Here is a 27,221-nt window from a genome sequence, read left to right on the forward strand (position 1 = left end):
AGGACAGACAGCACATAGACACAGATCAGGTAGTCTAAGCTCTGTAATAGCACACTGGAAAGCTCAGTATGTTAAATATATATATTTGTTTTTTCAAGATAGAGTTTCTCCGTAGCTTTGGAGCCTGTCCTGGAACTAACAGAGATCCACCTCCCTCTGCCTCCCGAGTGCTGGGATTAAAGGCGTGCGCCACTACTGCCCGGCCTATTATATATAGTTTTATATACATATACAGCCATACGTCTATGTATAATATATACTATATATAGTTGAACAGTGAGATGAGAGTGTTGGAAGAGGCAGGGTTACTGCATACAGATAAACAAGAAGGCAGCATTACTATATACAACTGAAGGAGGAGGCAGGTTTAGCTATCTTGGTAGGAGCAGTCATTGTAGGGAAGCAATGTGGGTGATGGGGAGCAGCTGTGAACATTTTCTGCAGAATTTATCACCATCCTGACAGGGGTGAGCTGAAGGCTTTGCCATCCCTCTAAATCTTACCCAGAGAAAGCTTTTGCCATTCCCATGGGCCTGAGATACTTGTGTCACTGACCGCCACACCCATGCCAACCACACACCCTTACCAAGGACTTCACTGCTTCCTACAACCTGGTTTCAGAGTAATGTTTAAATCTTCTAGATTAATGTAATCTTTGACTATTTCTCAATACCATGTCTATACTCAGACGATAAATAAACAGGGCCATTAGAAAGGATATTTTCAATGCAGCAACTTTCTGCTTCTAGGAGCAGCAGACCACAGACAGTAAAAGCCTCTGCAAAGCAAATGCTCTCAGCAGATGATGAGGGTCCATGGCCCAGCTGGTTTTCTAATGCTCACTGTTGACTCTCTGCCCCCTTCTCCTTGTGTTGACTTTCTGAAACAGTACTTAGCCCCTACCTGCCTGCTACAAGTGTTCATAGAGAGAATACTCTTAAAAGTAAAATTTACCACCCAAATTTCTAAAATGAATCACCAAATATTGGATGAGGTGGTTGGTAACTGTATCAGGAAACAGAAACCAGTCTGAGTGAGTCACCTCTATGATGAAAGATAACACAGCCACAGCCTCGGCCTGGTGACAAACAAATGGCCAAAGCAATGGCAAATTCACATGTCAGAATCTTGTGTTTAATGGTTTCTCACATGCGCACGTCAGCTACATGAAACCAGGAAGCATAGGCCAGAGTGCCACACAAACGTTAAACACATACTCTCGAGTCTCATGTTCTTGTACTGCATGTCCAAGTCCATTTCAATTTTTTAGTAGATACATTAAAGGCACCAACTTGTCAAGAAGTAAGAAGAAAGCAAAAACTGTTAATAATACAACAGTTGGGAAATACAAATGCTTTGTGGAGGCTGGCATGTTAAGGTGCTTAATCCAAAATAAAAGTGGTCAAGAAGGTGACAGACACCGCAGAAGAGGTAACAGAGCCTTTGGTGACGTCCCTCAAGCACGAACACCTGTAGTTGGTGTGTATCCACATGTACTCTAAGCTTTGGGATCTTTCTTAGGCACCTCAAGTTTGGAAGAGAAAGTAAGTGGGATCATGGGCAATGTGGCATTGCCACAGGCATGCCAGGTTCTGGATGCTCTGATTCCTCCAGAGTAAAGAGCTATATATCCTGATAGTCTTTTAAACTACAGGACAGGGAATACATGCTAGGATTAAGCCTGCTCCATCATACACGTGTTGGCTGGCCCAGTATAGAACAATGCAAACCACAGGCAGCTTTTTCAAAAGAATAGCTCTTATCAACACCACATACCCATCAGCAGGTCTCCAAGGGAAACACTGCCAACACAGTAGGTGCCAAGACAGTAAGCTCCCAGGCCCACCGTATAAGCACCTTGCTCTAAAGCACTAGAGAACAGTCAGGAGCAATGGCAGAAAGTCTCACCATACCGTAGGTTTCACACAATGGCTTTTTAAGACAATATGCGGATTATAATTCTCCAAATAAGAACAAGATAAAGCATTTCCTCCAAGTTTCCTATACCATGACACTACCTGATGATGAAAGGAACAAACGGTGCCAAGCTGAGTGCAGACGACGTGCCATCCATCGGAGATGGGTAGAGTCTCTCCAGCACCAAGAGTAAGAGGAACATACTGGGATGGCGATCAGGTTCTCCCGCCTCACTGAAAAGAAGTTATTATACACGAAAGGTTTAAGACTGAAGAAGTCAGGTACCACTCAAACACATTTTGTCACTTTTTTCTCCTTCACTTTAATGTGCACATGTGAACTCTTTGGCAAAGCAAGGCTTCTGCACGCATCCTCTTCCAAAGCCAATCTTTCTTGAGCTGGCTGTGCTGTCTAGAGCAGGAAATGTGAAGCTTGCCATGTCTGGTGGGTTTGAGAAAGCATGAATAGGCCATTACTTACCAGAACCAGAAAATCCTATCTGCACCAACTAGCAGTTAGAGAAAACGTATCACAACAAAAGTAAATCACTGATAAAATTACATCTTCCCATTACAGACAAGTTACATGCATTCACACCAGCACAAAGACTGATAAAGAAAAAAAAAATGATACATGTTCTGAGATGCCCATAGAAAAAAGTCTACTGTCAGCTACAGAGTAAGACTGAAAGGAAATGAGAACATTCCTCTCCATCTCAGGCAGTTCCTAAAACTCATTGGTCATTTTTACTCAGGTAGACTCACATCTGAACACAGGTGACCTGATTAATTAGCAAACTGCTACAGTTTCACAGTGGTGAGTTGAAACAGGCCAGTAACACAAAACAGTAAGAATCTATTAAATAAATTTAGTATCTAGAAAGAGATCTTAAAAAATAACAGGAAGAAATAATTTGTGTGTGTGTGAAAGAGGTCAACCTTGGATGTCAATCCTCAGGAACTGCCCAGCTTAGTCCTTTCAAAACTTAAAATAAAAAGATATTTATTATTATTGTGCATATGATGGGAGAAGACACAATGCCATGGCACACGGTCAGAGGATGACTTGTATGGGGGTGGGGCACACAAGACACGCCCTCAGGCTGGAGAGGATGACTTGTATGGGGGTGGGGCACACAAGACACGCCCTCAGGCTGGAGAGGATGACTTGTATGGGGGTGGGGCACACAAGACACGCCCTCAGGCTTGAGCCATCTTGTCGACGCCACCCTGTCTTTCAAGAGAGGGTCTCTCTCTGGGTTTTGGGGTTCACCCAACAGGTTAGTCCTTTTCTGTGTGCATCTCCAGGACTAGAGTTACAAGTGCACATGCCACTACATCAAACTTTTTATATGGGTACTGGTGATTAAACTTTGGGCTTGTAGGGCAAGCACATTATGGAAAAATAAATGTTTTTAACCTAAAATTAAAGAAACTTTATGTGCATTTCTCTATGTATACATGCATGTGTCTATGTGCATGAGTCTATGTATATAACCATGAAGACTAGAAGAGGGTATCAGATTCCCAGGGGCTGGAGTGAAAGGTGTTTGTGAGCTGCCTTGACATAGGTGCTGGGAGCACGGGTCTTAAAAGCACAGCAAGTGCTTGTAACCACTAAGCCATGTCTCCAGGTGATCTGATGCCCACTTCTAGCCTCTGTGGGCACCCATGTGCATGTACAGACTAACACGCAGACAGACACATAAAAGAAAATAAAACTTCAAAGAATGTTGTACTTTAGGAGATATTAAGTATACATGGTGATAATTTCATATAATGACACTTCTGACCCTCTTTTATGCCCTCCTTCCAGGTTTGTTTTAGGTGACCGGTGAGTTTTATTACAATTGCTGAGAGAAGCATGGGCGAGGGGTTATCCACAGGACTTTGGGTACTTACTGGTGGCTACTCCACCACCTACAGACCCTCAGGGAGGAGTGGAGCTTTGTGAGCCCCTTCACTTTGCTTGGTGTTGCGGTTTTTGTTTTTAATTTTTAAACTTACATTTGCTGTAAGACTGTGCCTCCTAGACATGTCAGAAGCTACACCCAAAAAGTTTTGCCAACATGGCTGCCTAAACAAAACCAAACAAGGAAACCAATAGACATGCTCATGTGGGAGGGGAGAAGTTCCTGAATATAGGCAGTTGTGGAAATGCTGGGAGTGGGGCAAAGTCTTGCCCAGGAAAGAGCACACCAACTGGTCATCCAGTATTGACTGGTCAGTCCTGAACACACACATATACAAGTAACATATGGACTGAGCAGGTTATATTTATGAATCAAGGAACACACACACACACACACACACACACACACACACACACACACACAAATATACCAACAATTAAAAAAAAAAAGGCCAGGAATTTGAAAGAGAGCAAGGGAGGTATATGAGAGGGTTTGGAGGGAGAAAAGAAAAAAAGAAAATAATGTAATTATATTATAATCTTTAAAAATTAAAAAATTATATTTATTTGTCTCTCCTTCTGGGTGTGTGTACATACATGTGTTTTTGTGTACACACATGCCAAAGCACACTGTCAGGAGACAATTTTCAGGGGCTGGCTCTTTCCTTCCACAACACAGGTCTTGGAAACCAAGCTCAAGTTGTCAGGTTTACTAGCTAGTGTCTGAGCCCACTAATCAATCATTCCATCTACTCCAGTGTTTGCTTGTTTTTAACTTTAGTATCTTATTTTATGTGAACCAGAGTTTTGTCTGCTTGTGTGTCTGTGTACCTCATTGTACCTGCTGCCTACAGATGCCAGAAGGCACTGGATCCCCTGGACCTGGATTTATGGACAGCTGGGAGTTACCATGTGGGTGTGAGGAAGTGAGCCTAGGTCCTCTGGAAGATCAGTGTTCTTAATTGCTGAGTCATTTCTCCACAGCTCCTCCACTCCCAGGATTTTTTTAAATTAATTAATTAATTGCTGAGCCATTGCTCCATAGCTCCTCCTCTCCCAGGATTTTTTTTTTTTTTTGAGAAAAGTCTGTCTGTGTACCTCAGATTAGCCTTAAACTGATGGCAACCCTCCAGCGTCCATCTTCTGAGGGCTGGGATTGCAGGCACGAGCCATCCTGTCCAACCATCGTGACTAGACAGATCTTCACACCGTGACTGTACTTCATCCAATCTGTCCTTGCCTTACCTGTCCACTGTATTGGCTACAGTTTCCAACTGCTTGAGGAGAAATGGATATAATTCCGGAAAGCGAGAGAAAAACTCTCTTCCTGTCATTCTGCGGAAGAAGAAACAAAGGAGAAGTGTTTACATTTGATATCCTTGGATTTGATAAGAAAGCTCACACCTTCCCCCTTTGAAGGAAAACAGTAAGGTCATGTCTGGCTATTTAATGAAAACCTCCAACATCTTACATTTGATAGTCAACACAAATGAGACACGGATTTCTCTCCATAATTAAGATGACATATACTTACAAATATTTGATATTAACTTCAGTCAGAGAAGAGATATGTAATGTGAACATAAAGTCTGCACAACTGATTTGAGTAGAGCACAGTCAACACCTGACAGACTGACTCGGCTCCAGCGATAAGGAGAGGCCTAGAACAAGGTTTCCCAACTTTGGAGCCATGTGATTGTGGACCAAGCAATTCTTCAGGACCGGAGGATGTAATAGTCTCTGAGGTTTCTACCCACTAGATGCCAGTAGCACAGTATCCTTCTCTCTAATTGTCACAATGACAATGTCTCCAGATACTGCCATATGTATGTGATAAGACACAATGATAAATGAGTGAGAACCACTGCTCTGGAGGATGGCGGCAACAGGAAGGATGGGCTTGGTGCATAAGTGTCTACAGGGACTGCTCCAGCAGATACCTATAAGGATCATCTTTCCCATACTTACAGAAACTACTCTTGAACTCAGAAAAGGAGATAACAATAGTTTTTCAGACGGCACACACAGTAGGCCAAAAAGCTCATACTTAGTAAATAAAGCATTTAGGAAAGAGGCTTGCCTGTTAAAGAAATTAGAAAAGGCCTAACTATAAAGAAACACTCATAACCTGCTCACTGTTTCAACCCTAGACATATGCTCCTATTAATGAACACTCATATCACATTTGGTTAAACTGAAGCATTTTGCAGGCAGCAAACTGCTCAGATCTTGTGTTGCCAGTCGGCTCACACATACACGCAAACTGGCTACCACCAAGACTCATGATTTCCCATAAAGCTCTGTCTCCAGCCAGCTTCTGCCTCCCCGAGTAACCACTGATTTGATTTCGATTACCACAGTTTAGTTTCATCTATTTTAAACTTTCACAAAAATGTAGTGGTACATTTTATAACTTTTCTGTCTGGCTTTTCACATTTGGCATAAAGTTGCTGAGATTTTCCCACAACACTGGCTGCACTGGTTTGACTCTTCTCCTCAGCAGAATTGCACCATGTAAATACAGATGTTTGTAACTCATTCTGTGCGCAGACACGGTACCTTTCATTAGTGAGGTAGGGGGCATTCTGAACACAACTGCTATCCTGACATTCTCAAACAAGGTTGTTCTTGATCATATGTCTTCATTTCTCTGGGTTAACATCTGAGAATAAATGTGAAATCTGCTTATCATTTAGGAAACACACAGTTTCCCAAACAGCTCCATGACTTTATACTCCAACAACAGAAAAGCAAAGTTTTGGAGGATCTCTACCACTTACAGTGCTTGCTGATGGCTTTTATCTTGTTTTTCCATTTAGTGAAACCTGGGGTATCTGTGATTTTGATTTGCATACCTGGATGACTGATGGTGCTGAGCAGTCTTCCTGTGCTTGGGCATCGTGTGGCCTTCTATTCAAACCCTTTTACCCATTCTGAAAATACGCTGTTTCCTTTGTCATACAAACAACATATACACGTCTCTGCTGAGTCAGCCTTCTTTCTTAATAATGTCTTTAGATGAGAACATTTTAAAATATTTAAGTCCAGTAATTTATCAGTTTCCTTTCTGTGACTCATGTATTTATACAACTGAGAAATCTCTTCCTCTTCAGAGTAACAACTGTTTTCTGAATGTGCTATGGCTCGGCCTTTCACACAAAGCCTATGATCTAAATCCATCTCTGATACATTTCTGCATTCAGGCTTGCTCTCTTCTTTTGTTCTCCCTCCCTTCCTTTATTTCCTTCCACCATGTGGGTCCCAGGGATTGAACTCAGGTCTTCAGGTTTATCAGTAAGTGCCTTTACCTAGGGAGGCGTCTTACCTGCCCTATCACATTTTTAGTAAGATGCTCCTTAATTACAAAGATGGAGATGCATTTTACACAAGGGCTAAAACATTTAATATTACAAAGATTAAACTCCTAATCTGTACAAATGCAATATAATTCTAATAAAAACTCTGTGTCCCTGTCTCTCTACCAGCCCCCCTCCATTGTTCCTGTCTGTCTGTCTCTGTCCCCCTTTCTGTGTCCCTGTCTGTCTGCTTCTGCTCACCCCCCCCATGTGTGTAAGTGATGAGATGGAGATTCTAAAATATATATGACACACCACAGGCTACAATAAAGTACAAGGTTGGGAACTCATCCCTCGGGTTGCAAGACATATCAGAATAGCTTAGCTACACAGCAAATTTAGGGCCAGCTTGGTCTACACATGACAGACACTTCCACAACAAAAATGAATTCCAGAAAACCAAATAAGTAAATCAATAATAATATGGTAATTCATTAAAACTGAATTTTAGCCTTTTGATATATACAAAATAAAATTCTACTGTATCTAAAGCCTAAAAACAGCGAAAAGGAAAAGTGAAAGAATAAGTTTTTTACAGTCTTGGCTTTTGAGGAATTTCCCCATAAGGTCTCCATGTCATCAGTCCTGACAAATTAGGACTAAATTCATGCATTTCGTCTAATACATCATTTACTTAATTTAAATTGCTGTCAACAAAATGGATGCAAGCTTCAGTATTAATAGTGGCTGCAGCCCCTAGCACCTGACACCTAATCAGCATCGCATGTCTGGTAAACCAAGGGCTGTGTGGTTTTCTATACTGCCTTTCCATCTAGCCTTTGGCAGTAATCCAGAAATAAAGGCTGGTGCTGGGGCTAGGGGTATGATACGGTAAACACCTTCGATCCTAGAACTTGGAAAACTGAGGCAGGAGGATTGCCAGGCAGTGGTGGCATACAACTTTAATCCTGGCACTCGAGAGGCAGAGGCCAGTGGATCTCTGTGTTGGAGGCCAGCCTGATCTACAAAGCAAGTTCCAGGGCAGCCAAAACTACCCAGAAAAAACCCTGTTTCAAAAAAAAAAAAAACAAAAACCAAAACAAAAAAACAAACAAAAAAAAAAACAAGAAAAGAAAGAAAAAATCTAAATGTAACCAAGTTTGTACTTCTAATGCCATTTTATTAGAAATATGGAGGACCAATAGAAAAAGCTAAACAATATTGCAAGAGCACTCAGATTTTGGAAACTGCATAGGAAAACAGCCAGTTTCTACTAATAAACCAATAGCTACAAAATAATATAAAGTGTTACAAAATAAGAGGCTTTTGAGACTAAAAAAAATTCAAAGAAATGAGCTAAAGTAGACGAATTGCAATATGTAGAAGCTGCTTGGTTCCCAGTTCTAATAAATTAAATACAGAAAAACTTGTAAAACATTAAGGGAAGTTTGTATACTGAGGAATTAACTTTGCTAGATGTGGTAATAACACAGTGGTATTTCTTCTAAAATTCCTTTAGTCATGTACTCCAAGTGGATTTATAGGGAAAATGACACGGTGTTTACAAGCTCCAGGAAAGTAAGAAATGGAGGAATTAAGAAAGACAAAATGATAAATGCTGACAACAGTTAAAGCTGAGTAATGGATGCAATGGGACAATTCCTGTTTAAATACATTGAAATTTTCAATAGTAAAATGTTTTAAATTCAAGACAAGAATACAAGTCACAAATGGGACTACACAATTGTAACCAGAACATATGAAGAACTGCCGGAAACCAGTAAGTAAAGGGCAACAAGTCAACACAAGAGGGACAGAACTATTAAAACCGCCACAGGAGGAAATGTCAATACGCTTGCCCATACATACCTCTCCACTTAACTACCATACAAGAAGCAGCATATTCACTCCGCAGAGGAACTAGTCAGTCATTCCTAGTGGTCTAATATCTCTTAGGTGAGTTACAAAGGCAAGCAGTCTCACTTATACAAACCATATGACTGTGATCTAGAAATTGTCCTGATAGATAACTGGGCTCTGTTGTCCACAATGCTGCCAGATAAAAGGGCCGCTGAACTTCTACTCTATGATTAAAGGCATTATTTTAATTGAATCGAAGCTAATTGTTCCAAACAGCAAATTACCTCATTCAGTTATCTTAGAAAATATTTACTAGCCACTCTGTCCTGGAGGTATATAGTACATTACCTCAAAGCTAAACATTTTGTGAACATTTTAACTAATTGTTTTGTTTCTCAGAGCTGAGTAATTTGTTTTATTATATCGTTTTTAAAATACAGAGTTGTTTCTCATTATGGGAGGAGGAGTTGGCTCCAGGACCCCTGCAGATAGGAGAACTTATAAATACTCACACAGTGGCATAGCATCCTTCAAGTCATTTTTATAACACTTGACATACCCACACAATATAAATGCTTTGTACATGCTGTTTTACTTCACTGCCCAGCGAATATTGGTAAGAATAGAAGTCTGACCATGTTCAGAACATATGTAGTGTGTCTTCCAAATATTATTATTCCATGGTTGGCTGGGTTCACAGATGAAGATCTCAAACACAGAGGGTTCACTATTTTCTTATTGCTGCTATCATTCTAGATGCTACAGGCCTATAAGCATCTGTGTGTTTATCAGGTATTAGGAAAACAAAAGTTATTTTCTAAGGAGATATTTGACTCTGACAAATGACAAAACAGATGTCCTGATCTAAAATTCTTAATAGCCTTATTTTAAGAAAACACATCTCTCCTGTAGCTCACCTAAAAGGCCAGGGTTCCAGTGGCTGCGACACAGAAGACCTGAGCTATATGTCCTGCCAGGAAGTATTCTCACAACTTAGCATGAACCAAACGTTCATGCCAGGCGGCTATAATGTGGAAGTGTAAGCTGAAATAAATCCTTTGCTCTCCAAGTTGTTTTCTGGTCATCGTGTCTCATTACAGCCATAGAAACCATAGTAAGACACAGGGTTGTTTTTACAACCATTTGCTCTTATGAGAATTGACTCAGTGTCCCATTACTTTATTCCCTTCAAATGTGGTACCCCAATGACCTCCCAATTAGAAGATCCACCTGTCAACAACTCCATTCATGAACTGTTAGGGGGGCTGGCAAGATGATTCAGTAAGTCAAGGTGCTGCTGCCAAGCCAGTGACTGAATTCAATCACAAGGACCTATACAGTAGGAGAGAAACCAAGCTCCTCTGCATACTGCCATCTGACCTCCAAACATGGCATACCATGGCACAAATGCTACACACAGGCTTTAAGACAAAGAGAAAACATATCCACACCAAAGAACTGGGTGAGGTATATTTCCTTGGTTCTATACTACAATCCACGCCGCCCCCATCATATCATACAGCAGGTCGTCCATGCACCTTCCTGTTCGCCTCTTTCTCCTGCCAGAATATACTCTTTCCCCAGGCAGAGGCTAAAGCTATCTTCTTTTTCCCGTTGTATCTCAGACACTAAGTATGATGCCCAGTTTGGAGCTGGCATCCAATAAACAGCGGCAGGGGCTGGGACTGCAGCTCAGTTCTAAAGCATTTCTTGCCTAGCATGTGAGGCTCTGAGTTCCGTCTCTAGCAAGTTGAAAAAAAAAAAGCTGATCATCTCAAAACAAGTAAGATCCACAAGAAATAGGCACTGAGTGCAAGAAGCAAAGGACTAGACAGACAAAGGAAAAAGGAATCAGGAGCAAGACAGCAAGAAAGCAACCCCACCAAGTCTTCCCTGGCAATCCAGAAATGGCACTGTTAGCAAACTGAGACACCCTGTGAGGACTTGATATTTCTTAAGCACAGATAAGGCTTATCTCATTGGCTTACAAGCAGTTCAATTCTAGTTCACCCAACAAGCAAACAACAGGCTGATGCTAGCTCTACAGAAGGTATAAGAAGCCCTCAGGGTAAATTCTTCAGACAGACAGGGTATTTCAAACTTTTTTTTATCTATGTACTCAAAACTAGCCCTGCAGCCTTTTTAGATAACAGAAAGGATGGAGGCGGGGGAGCTGAACCACCGTCAGCACACCCTCCTAGAGAGGGAAAAGAGCCCTGAGTGGTGAGTGGGATAAACAGGCAGACTTGGCAGAAACAAACAAGCCAGGGTAAAGACAGCACACCAGCTTTCCCTCAGCTGTGCAAGACAAATGCTAATCTTGGTCTCAGCAGGTAAGGGCATGTCAGCCAACCACGGAAACACCTTTGGGTAAAACTTCCCCAAACTATGAACACAGGATGCCAAATATGGCACTCCACAGTACACTTCACAGGCGTATTCTGGCCTGACTACTCTGAGAAACTAGTCACAGGGACAGCTACTGAAAGCTCGTATTCCAACATTTACTGTGACAAATGAAATCTACGTTGGGGACAATATATACATATAGTAAAAAGGACTGCTCAGAGACAAGATGATTTGTGAAATATGGCCACCTTTATTCACTACAGAAATCCTTCCCCTCAGCCACGTTTAACTCAAAAAACTCCACGACTCTGTTCTTGTTTGTAGTTATAATGAAGCTTCAATCATTTAACTTGTCTTCAAGTTCAGTATGTGGTGGGATTCTTGTGTATATGCACATGAATAACGTTTTTAATTTTAATTTTTATTATTAATCTGTGTGTGCATGAGCATATGCACACAAGAGTGTATGCTGTGTGTATGTATGCATATGACTACATGCATGCCACTGTATGGAGGTCAGAAGACAACTCAAGTGTTTGTCCTTGCCTTCCACTTTGCTTGAGACAGGGTCTTTTTTGTTTGTAGCTAATATGTCAGACTAGGTGGCCCATGATCTTCCAGGCTATTCTGCCTCCATTTCCTACCTCACCATAAGAGTGCTGGGATTATACATATACTTTAATGTGACCAGCTTCATGCACAAATGAGCCACCCTCCAACCCTTAAATCTTTAACTGTTAATCTGTTGTCTATCAATTCAACTCACAACTCAGACAAAGAATGTACAAGTGCAAGCCATTCATTTTGTCCCCACCTGTAGGCCCTTGGATTAACACAGAAGTCACATGCAGAACGCTACATCTCTAGAGTTATGGCAAAAGGAATCAGGTGGGTACTTCTCACCTGACCTGTGCAGTGTTGACTCCACAGAGCCTGGCCAACATTGGAAGAAAGCAGGTAGGCAGCAGGAGGTTTTCTAAACTGATGGGAGTATCTGCTTGGTGCTGATTGGCTTTATTTTAAAAATGTTATTAAAATTATGCTAGCCTAACTTCTTTTACTTTAAAGATTAAAGAGTATTTATTTTACTTATGCTTATCAGTGTTTGCATGCATGAGTTTAAGCGTACTGCGTACATAAACCAGCCGAAGGGGGCCAGAAGAGGGTACTGAATCCCCTGGACAAGAGTTGCAGGTATTTGTGATCTTCCACGTGGGTGCTGGGAACCAAACCCAGGTTCTCTGAAGCAAGGGCTTTTAACTAGTGTGAGCCATTTCTACAGCCCCTATCTTACTTTTTGTTTTGTTTAGATAGGGCCCACTATGTAGCCCTAAACTTACTATGTAGACCAAGCTAGCATCAAATTCACAGAGACTTGTCAGTCTCTGCCTCACAGTGCTAAGATTCAAGTCTTCATACCACACACCTGCCTAGCCTAACTTTCTTTGTGGAGGAAAACTCAGATAATAAAATACCACAGAAAAATCTAAACCATAAACTCAACCCTCCACATTAGTCACCAATCTGAAGTGCCGATCTGTCCATCTCTCTCTTCTCCTTATGTATTACTCTATGATCTACTTGCTTGCACTTACAGATATGTCAAGGGTAAGTTCGCCAGGTATGCTGACACACTTGTGTAATTCCAGCATATGGGAGATGGAGGCAGGGGAATGGTGAGTGGAAGGCCAGTCCTGGCTACAGAGTAAACCTTGTCTCAAACAATACAAACACTCAGTTCCAAGTTCAACTGAAGCCACCTAAAAACAGCGGCGTCTGTGAGAGTGTTCTGGGACTCTCCCAGAGTTCAGAAGTTCCTTCAGGGCACTAACCAGGAAACTAACATGAAAGGACATTATCCCCTTGGCTCGGTCATGTGGACAGTGGTTTTTCTTCCAATCATGTTTGTATGTTACTTGGTATGTCTGCACATTCCATCTAATCACGGTAATGCTGCAGCTCTAGCCCTTGAGTTCTGGGAAAGCAACCAAGCTTAGATCACTTGGTCTACTTTGAATCCAGTCCAATATTTAACAGCTTTAAAAATCTTGGTCTGAGGTTAAGAGCTCCTGCTGTTCTCCAAGAGGACTTGTGATCAGTTCCCAGCACCCAATTTACAACTGTCTGTAATTACAGCTGACCTAAGAGGGCACACACACAAGGCATATACTCACGCAGACATATACACATAGATAAAAACTTAAATTATAAACTTCAGTGAGAACATGTATTACACTTATTGAGGGCCTGAATTTAGTTTCCAGTACCCACATCAACCACACACAAGCACGTACAACTATAGAATCAGGAAATCCCAGATGCTCCTGACTTCCTTGGGTACCTTTACACCCCCCCCCCCCCCACGGCTCAGTGGGTAAAAGCACTCGCTGTGCAAGCTTGATGTCTCGAGTTTGATCCCCAGTACCCACATAAAAAGCTGGATGCAGAAGTGCTTATCTGTAATCCCAGCACTTATACCATGAAATGCAAGACAGAGACTGGAAGCTGTGGGTCAGTTAGCCAGGAGTACACACTGCAGAAATAAGACAGACCAGCCTCAGAATTTGGGAAGTAAGAACTGACTCCACAAAACTGTCTCCCACGCATCCATGTTTCCCACAAACATTTCACTGAAATCAAGCTTCAGTCTCTTTTAAAAACTCTGCCCTTAAGATCTGCCACACAGAGGAAAAGTTAAAATGCCAGGAGTCTATGCGTTGGAGCTTTAACAAAGGCAACCCTATGCAAATAATAATGCAATGAAAACGAAGTTATTCCACAAGAGTCCCTCTACATGCAGCTCATATCACTCTCAATCATCGCAGAACGGCGGTCAATAGCCTAATGCACAAGGGACTAAAAGGAAAAGCGAGCAAGGGCAAGCAGAAGCATGCAGGCCTGAGGAGCTGCATAGTAAACAGCAGCAAAGGCGGAGGCTGTGCCCAGTTTTGAAAAACAGGTCTTATTCAGAGGCCATGGAGCAAACACCATAAACTCTGTTGTTATATGCAAATAAATGTTGAAAGCAAAAACCTGGAGGTTTGCAGTTGATGTTTCAAATGGGAACCCAATAAACTATCAAAATGGGGCTGCTCCCTACATTCTGGCTAATAAAACCAGCCCAGAGGAGAGAAATTCAGCTAAGAGGCTGTCTGCTTGCCATAGTGATTGCTGATAAAACAGCAAGCTCATTTTAAGAAAAACAATGTCCCCAAATGGAAACAGGCCTACAAAGAAGACAAAGCACACACATGAATTAAAAGGACATGATCAAATATAAACTAATAAAACACAAATAACTCATTAAAAAGAAATCTGGATTTGGAACCCCACCAGACCATCTCTGACTCTATTCTTAGAAGCTTCTCCTCAGCCCTAACTGGGCTGGCAGCAGCATCTCCTGCAGTGGTCAAGGTCAGCACACCAATGAGTGACAATAGAAAGAGATAAACCTGCTGTCCTGGCTGGTGCAAGCCCACAATCCCAGCAGCCAAGAGGTTGAGGCGGATGGATCACCAAACTTGAGAACATCATGGTCTACCTATGTCTTGTTGAAACAACCACAAAGAAAAAAAGAAGGCTGCCATCAGTATTTCCAGAGTCAGTCTAAAATCCAAGCCCGCGGGCAGGATGGGGGTGACAGAAGACCCGTGCTGCAAGTAGAGAGGCCTGGGTGCGACCCTAGGCACTCCCAGAACAAACCCTCAAGCCACTGTGAACCCTCTACCAAAGTGCTAACAGGAATCACATCTCCCCCTTCTTGTCCTCTGAAAATGAACAGTTCCCAAGCTGCCACAGTGCCCATTAGAATACTCTATCCAGAGAGGGGGAGGGTGGTCATCCCTTGGAAAGCCACTGGTCCAGGAGAGGGCTTGGAAACACATTTCTCATTCACTGCCAGGAAGTGAGTCAGTATGCCTCTCTTAAATTCCTCTATGTGCGAGTTTCCATCTCAGCAGCTTATATGGCCTTTTTTTTTTTTTTAACATAAGGAATTGTTTCTTAGAAAATGTTTCTTGGGCTGGTGAGATGGCTCAGCAGGCAAAGGCACTTCGCCAAGCCCGGCAATCCAAACTCAGTCCCTAGGACCCACATGGTGTAAGGACAGAACCAACACCCATGAGTTGGGCCTCCACATGTACACAACAGCACCTAAGTATCTACACACACACACACACACACACACAAATGTAAAAAAAAATTTAAAAAGAAAATGTTTCTGGTTGAAGTCCATGACCTCAGAAGTCTCAGAATCATGTAGGACTTTGACTTCATGGTCATTTTGTAAGGGATCTATGATAGACTGTTCACAGAGATGAGCCACAGCCTCCTTCCCCTGGGTGTACGCTTCTCCTTTCTTTCAAAATGTAGGTGTACTTCTCACTCCTTGCCTCCAGAATGCCTTGTAACTTGCTGTGATCAAAGGAGGTCGTGGAGATGGCACTGTGCTAGTCTGGGCTTAGGCTTTTAAGAGGCAAGGCAACTTCTGTATTCACTCTTTTGATGCTCTAACTACCCTGCTGGAGAAATCCCATCAGTCTAGTCATCTGTGCTCCTGGTTCTAGTTGAGATCATTTCAGATGATGTTACATGGTACAAAAGAAATATCTGAAAAATTCTACCAAGGAACATCTACAACTCATAAACACGTTCAGCAATATAGCAGGTTACAAGATTAACTCAAAAAATCAGTAGCCCTCCTGTACACAGATGATAAAGGGGCTGGGGAAGAAATCAGAGAAACAACACCCTTCACAACAGCCACAAATAGCATAAAATATCTCAGAGTAACTCTACCTAAACAAATGAAAGACTTGTATGACAAGAACTTTACATCTTTGAAGAAAGAAATTGAAGAAGACACCATAAAGTGGAAAGATCTCCCATGCTCTAGGGTAGGCAGAATTAACATAGTAAAAATGGCAATCGTACCAAAAGCAATCTACAGATTCAACACAATGCCCATCAAAATCCCAGCAAAATTCTTCAAAGACCTCGAAAGAACAGTACTCAACTTCATTTGGAAAAGCAAAAAACCCAGGATAGCCAAACCAATCCTGTACAATAAAGGAACTTATGGAGGCATCAAAATCCTTGACTTCAAACTCTACTACAGAGCTACAGTACTGAAAACAGCCTGGTATTCGCATAAGAACAGACAGGAGGACCAATGGAACTGAATAGAAGACTTGAATAACAATCCACACTTCTTCAAACACCTGATATTTGATAAAGAAGCAAAAAATATTAAGTGGAAAAAAGAAAGCATATTTAACAAGTGGTGCTGGCATAACTGGATATCAACATGTAGAAGAATGAAAATAGATCCATATCTATCACCGTGCACAAAACTCAAGTCCAAATGGATCAAAACCTCAACATAAAGCCAGCCACACTGAACCTTATAGAAGAGAAAGTGGGAAGCACACTTGAACGCATTGGCACAGGAGACCACTTCCTAAATATAACCCCAGTAGCACAGACACTGAGAGAAACAGTTAATAAGTGGGACCTCCTGAAGCTGAAAAGCTCTGTAAAGCGAAAGACACAGTCAACAAGACAAAACGACAGCCTACAGAATGGGAAAAGATCTTCACTAACCCCACATCAGACAGAGGTCTGATCTCCAAAATATACAAAGAACTCAAGAAATTGGACACCAAAAGAACACATAATCCAATTTAAAAATATGGAGTATAGACCTAAACAGAGAACTCTCAACAGAGGAATCTAAAATGGCTGAAAGAGACTTAAGGAAATGTTCAACATCCTCAATCATCAGAGAAATGCAAATCAAAACAACTCTGAGATTCCATCTTACACCTGTAAGAATGGCCAAAATCAAAAGCACTGATGACAACTTATACTGGAGAGGTTGCGGGGAAGAAAGAACACTTCTGCATTGCTGGTGGGAATGCAAGCTAGTACAACCCCTTTGGATGTCAGTGTGGCAATTTCTTAGAAAATTAGGAAACAACCTTCCTTAAGACCCAGTAATACCACTTCTGGGTATATATCCAAAGGATGTTCAATTGTGCCACAAGAACATGTGCTCAACTATGTTCATAGCAGGGTCTTTTTTGGTCATAGCCAGAACCTGGAAACAACCGAAATGCCCTTCAATCGAATAATGGATAAGAAAAATGTGGTACATTTACACAATGGAGTACTACACAGCAGAAAAAAATAACGACAGCTTGAATTTTGTGGGAAAATGGGTGGAGCTAGAAAACACCATTTTGAATGAGGTAACCCAGACACAGAAAGCCAATTATCACATGTACTCACTCATAAGTGCTTTTTTAAACAAAAACAAAGAAAACCAGCCTACAAGCCACAATCCCAGAGAACTTAGACAACAATATGGACACTAAGAGAGACTTACATAGTTATAATCTACATGGGAAGTAAGTAGAAAGTAGCAAAAGACAAAATCTCCTGAGTAAATTGGGAGCATGGGGACCTTGGGGAAGGGTTGAAGAGGGGAGGGGAGAGGCAGGGAGGGGAGCAGAGGAAAATGTAGAGCTCAATAAATATCAATAAAAAAAATAAATAAAAAAGAATTATCTGGCTGAATCCAGCTAGCCCTTAACGTTGTGGGAAATTATAAACTGTTAGTTTAGACACTAAATTTCATGGTGGTTTTTTCTACAGAAAAGTGTTATAATTAAAGCACTGAGTTACACTGAAGGAAGAATCAGTAACAAGGAACATACAAGCTACTTTATTATGTCGAATTACTATGTTCTTGAGGCTAGAAATCTGCAATTAGTACTGATGATGTCAGCAGAGTCCCTTTGGAGGCTCCCTGAGAGAATTCCACCTTCATCTCTTGCACCTTCTGGTGATGGCCAACATTTCCTGGCTTGTGGTTACATGATTATGGCTCTGTGGCCACACGGTTTTCTCCTTTCTGTCTTTAAACTTCAGGTATGAAACATACTACACCTCAGCAGATCACCTGCTGGGCTTGCATAGTCAAAAGAGTCTGTTCAAAGAATCATGTGTTTAACCTAGTTCCAGCTGTTCCCCTCTGAAAACCAGACTTGGAGAAAGGATCATATTTCTAAAGATACCTAGAAAGGAAGCCCACACACCCAGTGAGGAGGTTCTTGCTTACCTTGGGCTTACTCCTCACAATGACACAGTCTTCAACAACCAAAACACCAGCCCAGCTCCACACCCTCGGTACATACAGTAGACTGAAATATACAGTTTTGAACAAAAGGAAAAATCACCCATTCACAGGGGGGAAAATACAACAAACTGCCCCCAGGAAAGACCAATGTGTGGACTTGCTAGACAAAGACTTTAAAATGACTGTCTTAAAAATGTTTGAAGAATTAAAAAATAGACATGGAGAAAGTCAAGAAAATAATGTATTAACAAAAACCTACCACTCCAGAGAGAAAAACCTAAATAAATAAGCGAAGAAATTCTAGCGCTGAAAAGGAGAATAACAAAGTGGAAGTTTCACTGAGGGAAAAAGAATACTCAAGGTGGACAGAGGAAAACCAAGAGACTGTACCTGCGCAACAGAACAAAAAGTTCAGAAATGCTGCCGGAGCCCAGAAGTGGTGCGGGACACCACTGAGACCACCATAAACACCATCAGTTTCTAAAGGAAAAGGAGAAAGGGGCAGAGACAGGGTCTAAGGAATATTATGTGAAGTCCTATTTGAAGGAAGATGAGGATCAGCATAAAAGAAGCTCAGCAAACTCTGCCAAGAGACATCCGAGAAAGCCATACCCCTAAACATGTTATCATCAAAATGAAGACAGCAGGAAGTAGTGAAAGGAAGCAGGCCTCCACCACACAGGAGTCTGAGTAAGAAAACTGCCAGCAGACTTCTCGTCGGACGCTCTAGAAGCCAGACTGATGGCCAAAAAATAACCCATGAACCAGGAATCATATACTTAGTAGAACTCTAACTTAAAAGTTAGGGAGAACTAGGGTGGTGACATCTGCCTGTACTTGCACCACACCTGGGACACAAAGGAAAGAGGGTCTTGAGTTCAAGGCCAGTCGAGGCTGTCTACCAAGATCCCCCTCCCCTCTGTACTAACACACACACACACACACACACACACACACACGGAGAAATGAAGGCATCCTAAAACAAACAAAAAAACAGAAGCAAAATGAGCTTACTACCCTGGACCTGCAGGAATCGCTGAGATGCCCTGTAGCTGAAGTGGAAAGGGCATACAGAAAAACATGAGGTCATGTGAAGAAATGACCAGGGTCAGGTAGCAAGGAGTATGGGCAATTAAGAAAGCATTAGTGAACTTTAAAAATTCAGTTTTCCTTTTTAAATAACCCCAAGAACTTAATTTTTGCAATTTGAGTTTTCTTCACTTTAGAATGAGATGTCTAACAGGTACACAATTTTGGTTCCTTTTACAATCCAAAGACTTTAAAAATTTATACTTCTTTTTTTTTTAAGATTATAACTACAGGGGCTGGAGAGATGGCTCAGCGGTTAAGAGCACTGATTGCTCTTCCAGAGGACCCGGGTTCGATTCCCAGCACCCACATGGCAGCTCACAACTGTCTGAAAATGCAGTTCCATGAGATCTGACACCTTCACACCAACAAATAAAATAAAGTTAAAAATAGCCTGTATCAGACATTCAGGGCCTTCTAGCCTCCCGACTGCGGGAAGACCCTGTCATGACAGAATTAAAAAAAAAAAAAAAAAAAGATTATAACTACATCATTCCCTCCCTTGCCTTTCCTTCTTCCAATCGCTCCCAGATTGTCTGCCATGACCCCATTGTCAGCTCTCTTTCAAATTCACAGCCTCTTTTTCCTTAACAGTTGTTATAAATACAACTGGTTCAGCCCGTATGTGACTTCTATGTTTTCCTAGCTGACCATTTGGTATTAAATAACCAATTCAAGTGCTCTCCCCCAAGGAAGACTATTTCCTCTGTTCTCAGCATCCCTTTGTTGCCTGCAGCTCTTTTTATGACTTCTCTTTATTATCCAAGTAATTTCAGTAACTAATTCTCCTCTTATAAAACAGGCAAAGTCACCATGTAGCCAAGGATGATTTGAATCTCTGACCCTCCTCTCTCCACCTCCCAAATGCTGGGAATACAGTTATGCCACAACCCCAGTTCATGAGAGGCTAGTTTTGAACCCAGATTTATGCACTCAAGGGAAGCACTTGATTAGCTGAGCTACATCTCAGCACGTGAGACTAGTGTGTTAAACAAGAAAAAGCTGTCAGGTGTAATCCTAGCACGCAAGAGGATCTTTGAGTTTGAGGCCAGCCTTGTCTACATAATGAAACCTAGGACAGCCAGACCTACATAGTGAGACTCTGTCTTGAAAAAACCAAAAACAAAGAAAATAAAATACTATTACTTTAAAGTCAATATTATTAAAACTTTGGTTTGTAACTTCACGTTTTGTTTTCTAGACAATTAGGCTACTATGAAAAAAAACAATAGTTTTTTTAAACAATAATAGTTCTTTAAAAACTTATGATTTTGAACAGAGTATATGTGGCACTTCAGTATCACATAACATCAGTAACTAAAGGCAGATGGAATGAGCTCACAGATGCAGTACTGTATATTACTCAAGTGATGGGGATTCAAATTAGAAGATAATGTTAGAATATTAAGTGTAACATGAATGGTAACTACAAAGTTTTTAAAGAATATCAAATATAACAAAGCAAATGAGGAAACGGTTTTAAAATTTACAGTATAACAGACAGACAAACAGGGTTAGAAATATGGCTCAGCAGTTAAGAGCACCTGCAACTCTTACTGAGGATGTGGGTTCAGTTCCTAGCACCCATATGGTTGCTTACAATCTCCTATAACTCTAGTTTCAGGGGATCCTATGCCCTCTCTGGTCTCCATGGGTACCAAACATGCAAAGTGATACACACACACACACACACACACATTCAGACAAAACATTCATGTACATAAAATAAATCTTTAGAAAAATAAACAAGTATAAATTTAAGTTCTCAGTCCCCAAAATCAACTAAACACAAGAGACATTAGTGTAAGAAATGAGGGAAAATAAAGCTGTATGTTACGTAGGAAATAGTCAAATGACACATGTAAGTCCTTTCTTATTAGCAATCACCTTAAATGTAAATGGATTATATTCTCCAACTAATAAGACAAGACACTAACAGAACAGACTTTAAAAAAACATGATCCCATAATATGCTGTCTAGGAGACTTGCTTTAGAGTAGAGATAGATAAGCTTAAAGTGAAAGAATGAAAAACTGTATTCCACATAAACAATAAAAATAGGTGGCTATAAATAAAACAGTACCTGGTCACTGAGACAGCTCAGGGGCTGTTTACTGCCAAGCCTGGTGACCAAGTTCAATCACCTCCCACAAGTCATCCTCTAAATTTCATACATATTCCATGGCATCTTTGTGCGCACATGCACTAAGACACTTAAAACAGAGAGGGAGGGAGGGAGCTGTGCTCACATTCCCCACAATGCAAAGCTCAAACATGCCCCTTTAGGTATTGGTCCAGGACTCTACCCCATGGGATGGCACCACCTAGATTCAGGATACATCTTCCCACCTCAATCAAACCTCTCTGGAAATGTCCCACAGCCATGCTCTATAGTATTTGCAGGGGTGGCTACTCCTATGAAGCTGTGGTGTGTGTACGGAAAGAACATGGCCCCACCGCAGGCATGGCTGACTGTGCTGTTGCAAACATGGCACACTCCACTGGGAACCCCAGAGATGCACACATCTTCAGTCATCACCGCCTTAAGACTCAAGATTCTGTTTTATATTTTAAGAAAATTTGGGGATGTGGTATGAATCTGAGCATGGTAGATTTAAAAAAAACAACTCTGTTATATATTTGTAAAGAAAAATCAATGAAATGGTCTCTACTAGGAGTTGGGGTGGGGAGTGTTTAATGCACTCTCCTTTCAGAGGGTAGGGAGAATTTTGGAGAGGGACTGCAGCAGTAATGATGTGACAGTGTGAAGGTGCTCACTGTCTCTGAGATGTCTACTTAAACACAGAAGAGATGGCAAAATCTGTTCTGTGCATGTATCACAACAAAACGTATTATTATATTGAAACGACCACAGCAGTTCCACAGTGGAAGAGGGCTGGTGATCCTCAGGTTGGTCTCCTTTTGCAACATCACCATGGGCTTCGGGGAGAGTCCAGACTTTGCAGTATTTGTAAGATACCGCAAATAAGAGACTAAGAACCACTATCTCTGCTCCCGCCCCTTACTTCCCGCAATGCCCAGATTTCCAGCCTCTCTGGCCTAAGCAGAACACACCATCTACCAATCCCCACAGTTCCTTCCCTCACAAGCTTTAGCTTCTGTATGATGCAAACAGTTAATGCTCTTTTATTGAAGCATGCTTAAAAATGATCTCCTCACTAGAATGTCGGCTCCATGAGACCTGAAACTTTCTTGTTTCCTCTCTAATCCCAGGATCCAGAACAGGATATAAAATGTCGCAGGCACTTGGCAAATACTGTCCTCCTTACTGTTCCCTTGGCAATCCACTCTACAAACCCTGCCTCAACTAACTGAGCTGTCCTGTCAATCAAAGGACCCTAGTCCCATCACCCTAACTCTGGATACACAAAGATCAACCCATGCACAGGCACTGAACATGAACTTCTGCTGTACACTATTTCATTTAGCACACTTAAAAAAATTTTTAAGTCATCACCCAGCAATTTCCAGTTCATTCAGTAAGAAATAATAGATTTGCATACAACTCAGTATTTCTATCATCTCTAACATTCTGTTACCTTTTAAGTTCCTATCCTAAATTATACAAATATTTTCATTGAGGTCAATATTAATTTGCTAATTCAAACCATGCAAGGGAAGGGCAGGTACCACCATAATCCCAGAACTCAAGGCCCATGCTAGACCTAAGAACTGGCCCTGATGAATATCTAATTGAATTATTAGTCATTAGGAATTAAGTGAGCCTTCTAAGATGGAGACACAAGTCGGGTGCAAGTGCAGGACTAGGTGTCCCAGCTTCCTATTAGGCTGGTGCCTCTAGCCCATGGCAGGCAGCTGCTTAGCCAACCAAGGACAAACTGTGACCCAGACAGGTCAGTTTTCAAAGGGCTTCATGTCCCTGTGGTTTGGTCAGACAACAATCTCTTTACACTGTCAGTCAGCCCAGTACAGTCGGATAAAAGTTCCCACCTGAGCTTCTTCCTTCCACACTCAGCCAGGGCCACCCAATGAATCTAAACAGGGTACATAAAGCAGGGAAACTAGCAATCAGGATAATCTGTGAAAATCTACTTATCTATTCTTACAAAACATTCCCAGAGATTACTGGCCATTATCACAGATAATTCCATCTGGTCCAGTGAATGTCCCGTCTCTCCTGTATTCAAATTAAGAAAAATTTACCAAAGCACTAAAATACCTCTGACCTCCCTTGTCTCCCCCAAAATGTTCAACTTTCATGCAAATTAAATCAGAAAAGGGGAGGGAGCATGGAGTTGTTCTTAACCAGGTTCTATGCTCCATTTTCCCCAGTAGATTTCAAGCCAAGGTTTATTCACAAAGAAAAACCAAACTAAAAATCAATCGGATACCAGGTAAATGCTCCTCTACTCCAACGCTGTCCATACCTAGTAGGATGGGTATCCACTGACAGAATTTCCCAACAACTAAGTAAAGGAAGTTTCAGAATACTCATTATATAGTTTGCTTTCCTTTGCTTAAGCAGGTCTCTGCTTATAGTGCCTACCTTAGACATCTGCTAAGTGTATTCCCAACCAATACCAGCCTGCAAGTACTCAGAAAAAGATAATCTTCCAGAGGTTGGGAGATCTACTACCACGGGAAAAGCCATTGCTTGACTGATTTCAAAAAAAGAATATTTTTGGACAACTTAGCCATTTATTTTTTGAGCAGCAAGAAAAATAATCTGGAATAAGTATAGCTCATTGTTGTTATTATTATTATAATATAAAAACAAACAACAACAACAACAAAAAAAAAACCTAACCCCTAGTTCCTGGGACTGGCAGCGGGAAGCAGGTTGGTTTCTGTTTAAATGCAAATGAAATGCATTAAATTAGACATTCTGAGATGAAAGGCTTGTGTTTGCTCTTCTCATGAATGCTGAGTCTTTAAAGTGCTCTAAAGTCAGGCGGCCACCTCTGGGAACCCTAACATCATCCACCTGGTCCCAAAGCAGACTGCCCATTGAGATCACACAGAGCCTGGCTTGGAACATTCTTTATCTAATTGGAGTCATTCCACTCCCGTTCCCTTCCATGCCTGATTCCCCGAACAACCAGACCCCAAGCCCCTCAAAGGCTGAGTGAGGCACTGTTTGCTCTTCAGTCACAGACCACAGCACCCGGGAGAGGAGACAGGCAAACCATGCATTTCCTACAGTTTTTACATAAGAGAAAGAATAAATCAAGTCTCTTTTCTCTTCCTCTAATTTTTCTCTTAGCTACAACTAACATTTGCTCATTTAAAAAAAGGCAAGAAATACACAGTAAAACGTACCAAATCCTGCCCATTATAGAGCTCTTATACACACATAAACCATGCCACGCTGTACATATGCTATGTTCTGCTGTTCTGAAGGAATGATAAACACAGCCCAGTTGAACAATACTGTTTGTCAAATTATTTTAATTGATGTTTAAATGCTATCCTTGCTTTTGTACACTGGCTTTTATACATTCAGTGGCAGAATAAAAAAGGTATTATTTTCCTTGCCATTAATTCAAATACAGTTTTATTTTTAAATTTGGTTAGTAATTATAGCCAAATATAGAAAAAACAGGAATGAAATTATATAGTTTCAGAATTTTAAAGGCATTGTTCCATTAGTTTTTTAAATTAAAAAAACATTTTTTCATGTGTTCTATCTGTCGGTATGTCTGTTCACCATGTGCATGCCTGATGCCCACACTGGCCAGAAGAGAGCATGGATCCAGATCCTATAGAACCAGAGTTATGACTGGTTATGAGAAACCATGTAGGTGCTGGGAGCCAAGCTCGGGCCCTCTGCATAAACAAGTGCTCTTAACTGCTAAGCCATCATCTCTCTAGCCCCACTCCATTAATTTCTGTGGTTACTGTTTGTTGTGCAATGCTTCATTAACAGTGTGTAAATTTTTAGCAGTTTCTCTCTTATCAACTCTAGGCACCAGGACCCTGGTGTGCACTTTCATTCACTGTGTTGGGACTCATGCTTCTCAGTCTTGAGAAATTTCCTCGTGCTGTCTGTCTCAACATTCTGTCCTTACTTTACTTTCCTTTCTGAACTCTTAAATTCAATGTTGAGTCAACTGAAATAATTATCTGATTTTCATCTCTCCCATGTCCCACCCCCTCAACCTCCTTTCTAGTTCAACCTCTACTTCACTGGCCTTCTGTCCGCACACTAAAATGTCACACGGATGATCTTGTTTTTAATTTCCTACAACACTTTCTTATGTGCACAGTGATGCTTTAAAACTCTCATTCTGGGCAGGGCATGGTAGCAGACCTGTAATCCCAGCATTCAGAAGGCCAAGGCAAAAGAAACATGAGCTCAGGCCATTCTGGCTCAAAAAAAGGAGGGACGACGCAAAGAAAAATTCAGCTCTCTTCCGGGCTCTGATCTCTATATCTGCTCCCAATAAACTCCACTCTTAATTTCAACTTTTCTTTCACTAATGACTATAAATTTTAAGTGTATTTCTTGGTATGGTTATAGTACATTTTTCTCCTCCTAACATATCTAACATGGTCTTTCCCCTCCCTCCCACCTTCCCTCCTCCCTCTCCACATCTCAAAACAAACAATAATTCTGTCAGAAACAGAAACACTAAGTGCTATAATGTATCAAACACAAGCCAAAAAGCAGGCCACCTAGAGAAAGACCCAAGTGAAGACCACTCAAATAAGCAGTATGGTGTAAGGGCATTTATTAAAAGTTAAGTTCTATTCTAGTTTAGACTTGTCAACACAAATATCTACTACATGACTCTAAAGGACACCTATTCAAAACACAAAATTAAAAGTTTTCTTTCTTTTTCACTCCGAGCCCAAGTCAGACATGATTTCAAAGCAACGGAGGAGCAGCAGTAGGAGGGAGGCAAGGCGTTCTTTCAGAGACCCGGTTTTCACATATCGTACTTACGGTCGCAAGTCTGACCTCACTGTGGTTAGTCTTTCTGACTTCACGACCTTGTTTCTGAGCCCGTCACGTGCACTCACTGCAGGCTGGCAGAGGAGCTGCACGTATGTCAAGAGTACTGTGCAGTCTACTTAACCTTTTCAACAGACTCATAGACACCAGTTTAGTGAGTCATTACCTAACCTTGCAAAGACACTGCCCACTAAATAGCCAGCCTACATATAGAAATACTCTAATGATTCTTAAAAACCTGTAAAACTCACAAATGTTAGCAAAATATCCATCCTCATTAAATAATTATATTTAAAACAAAATGCTGTGAGTTTAGGCAAATCTAATAATATGCCGCAAAACTAAGGCATTTCAAATATCATATTTGTCTATATTAAAGCCTATTCTAATGGTAATTTTTATAAGTAATGTGAAAATTTTATTTCAGAGAAGGATGCTACTACACCAGGAAATAAAATCTGAACCCATGTTTCCTAAATTTTTTATTCTCTGTTGAGACAATAATGAGGAAACATAATGTGGAAAAGGAGCAAAGCCTAAGCTCCAGCCAGTATGGAGGAGTAACTGCTCACTGACAGCATAGGCTGGGCTGATCCCTCATCCTTGCTGACTGCCCTCCCATCTCTTTTCTGTAAGATGGGAATAGTCATGCCTGCTTAGTGGAGTTACTGTGAGAACAGAGATAACACATCCACAAATCTAACTTTGTTCCTTCTCCACAGAT

The 27,221-nt window shown here is 41.2% G+C and overlaps 1 protein-coding gene across 1 annotated transcript in view; it reads right to left on the reverse strand.

Moving 5' to 3' along the window:
- The window catches only part of Thada (THADA armadillo repeat containing), a 302,624-nt gene that overhangs the window by 164,669 nt on the left and 110,734 nt on the right, over positions 1-27,221 (reverse strand). The window contains exons 27-28 of the mRNA XM_075955218.1: positions 5,074-5,163; positions 2,019-2,150 (exon numbers count right to left, since the gene is read on the reverse strand). Of these exons, the coding sequence (XP_075811333.1) occupies positions 2,019-2,150; positions 5,074-5,163 (222 nt within the window). The remainder of the gene's footprint in view (positions 1-2,018; positions 2,151-5,073; positions 5,164-27,221) is intronic.

This window comes from Microtus pennsylvanicus, chromosome 21 (assembly GCF_037038515.1).
Source record: "Microtus pennsylvanicus isolate mMicPen1 chromosome 21, mMicPen1.hap1, whole genome shotgun sequence".
Lineage (NCBI taxonomy): Eukaryota > Metazoa > Chordata > Mammalia > Rodentia > Cricetidae > Microtus > Microtus pennsylvanicus.